The sequence below is a fragment of the Crassostrea angulata genome, chromosome 4 (assembly GCF_025612915.1).
Source record: "Crassostrea angulata isolate pt1a10 chromosome 4, ASM2561291v2, whole genome shotgun sequence".
Classification (NCBI taxonomy): Eukaryota; Metazoa; Mollusca; class Bivalvia; order Ostreida; family Ostreidae; genus Magallana; species Magallana angulata.
This window is the reverse complement of record NC_069114.1, coordinates 27,737,942-27,740,141: the sequence shown is the minus strand read 5'-3', so window position 1 is coordinate 27,740,141 and position 2,200 is coordinate 27,737,942. Positions and strand designations below refer to the sequence as shown.

The 2,200-nt window shown below is 37.7% G+C and overlaps 1 protein-coding gene across 1 annotated transcript; it reads left to right on the top strand.

The window, feature by feature from the left end:
- Positions 1 to 493: 493 nt before the first annotated feature.
- Positions 494 to 1,842, top strand: LOC128179611 (uncharacterized). The gene has a single exon (XM_052847076.1). The coding sequence runs from the start codon at positions 494 to 496 to the stop codon at positions 1,709 to 1,711; it is 1,218 nt and encodes a 405-aa protein (XP_052703036.1). The 3' UTR covers positions 1,712 to 1,842.
- The last annotated feature ends 358 nt before the right edge of the window (positions 1,843 to 2,200 follow it).

Genomic DNA, 2,200 nt, shown 5'->3' with positions numbered 1-2,200 from the left:
TCTAAAAATATCCGAAACTACATGTATGTTGATTGTAGTTTGACGCAATCATGTTTATGACGTCACAATGATCAGTCACGTGGTATATCGCTAAGCAGATAAACCGAATCGGCACGTGAATATTGACAACAATATCCTAGTCTCTGATCAACGCTCTTGTATTTCCTTGGAAAATACTTTTAAGGTAAGTTGTTTTACATGTTTTTACAAGCTCTAGCATGTAAATTCTTTAAAAATTAATGTTGTAATCTTGAGATTCATGAAATATGATGGAGCAATTAATTCTTTAGTTAACATGTACATTGAGCACACATTCTGATTTTGTTGATTTTTATTGTTAACTGATCAATAAAATGTTTGCAGTGCTAATTTAATAACATAAAAAAACTGCTTTCACCATCTATTAAAAGCAATTAACATTATTCTGTAGAATTTTTGTAACCAACACAAAACTTACCAAAACTTAACAAATGAAATCAATTATTCATTTCAGATGGGAAGAAGAGATTCAAAGCTCACAAAGAAGCCAGTGTTTATGCACGACAAGATGTACAACATTGTTCCAGATATAACGACGACCAAACGTATGCACGGGGTAGATGAGATTCCTACCATTCCGAGACAGAAACCCCTTTCGCTCACAGCTACTGGTAAAAAGTACGAAGCATTGCCAAATCTCGGAGAAGTTCATGCTCCATCTAGATGTATCAACAATGCCGCTTTAACCAGACCCAATCCCTGCATCAGCCCCGACATCTTATCTCAACCTGACGTAAAGAAATCTAGAGTCCCTCTTGCTTGCTTGGACTTGAAGAGTATCAAACAAAAAATCGACAAAGCTGAAAAGAAGGAAAAGAAAGCCAAGAAAAGGAAGTCCAAACCGGCTCCAAAGCAAATGACCGCATACCAGGAAGAAAAGCCAAATGCACAAAAGGAGAACAATCCTCCATTGGCCCACATCCCTCGTCCGCCGGACACTCCATTAGATCCCTCAAAACCGAGACGAATTGTCCGGATCAGGCAGGAAATATTCTACCAATCTCTGGGACCGGAGAAGATTGCAGAAATAGTGAACATGGTCACTGGTAATCAAGGAGGACTTGGTTCCCTTCAACAACCAGGTGAAAACAATTACCTGAGTTCGGAGCAGCAGTATGGATACATCAATCCCGACCCTTTTTCTGGATACATCCACCCAGCTGACATGCTACCAGGAGTCGTTTATCCAAACCAGGAAATAGAATATTCTGATAACTTCCCTGGATATATCCACCCAGTAGACACGCTGCCTGGAGTCATTGACTCAAATCAGGAGATGGGATATTCGTTCCCTGGATATATCCATCCAGCTGATACATTGCCAGAAATGATGGATACTAATCAGGATATGGGATATCCATGTCAAGTTGTTCCTGGACAGATTTCATTCAACCCAGAAATTGGTTCGGATAGTCTAGGCGGCTTTCTTCAAATTAAGCGCACTGCACCTGAGGAAATGTTAGGATACGTCAAACCAAAAGATACTGGTAAAGACAGTTTGGTGGCAAATCCCTTGATTCTACCTAAACCTCAGAAGCAAATATTCAAATGCGCCAGTCCAGAACAATTTAAATCCTTGTGTAAAAGCAGCACCATGAAATCTACCCAGAAACAACGCTCCAAGAACACCAACCGGAAACTCCTCTCTATCAACTCAAATGTGACCATATGAACATGTTTTTAAAGAATTGTTTGAGTAGTTCAGTTTTTGTTATAAACATTTGGAATATTTTGCACCTACATGTAACAGTGATTGGTCCGTTCCAAGACTTTGATATATGGAGTTTTGAACTATTGTGTAAGCTGAACTGCAACTTGTCTTTTAATATGCTTCTAGATATTGCAGTTTATTCCATCAAGGTTATTTTCGAATTGAATTGTAACAATATTTTTTTTTCTAAATTTATATCATGCAAGTTTATTCACTGTTTTATTAAAAACAATTACATGTCTAATGGAAAAAATGCTTTCTTTTCTAGAAGAGAGAGAGAGAGAGAATACTGCCCTAACACACGGTATTGTAATGCCTTTTTTAACAACCGTTATACATGTAGGTGTCCATCTATGTAGAAGCTCCGTCGTAAATAGAATTCTCCTTATTTTTAAAAGAATGTTGTATCCTGTAATACATATGTCTCTATTATCATGAAAGAAAAAGTGA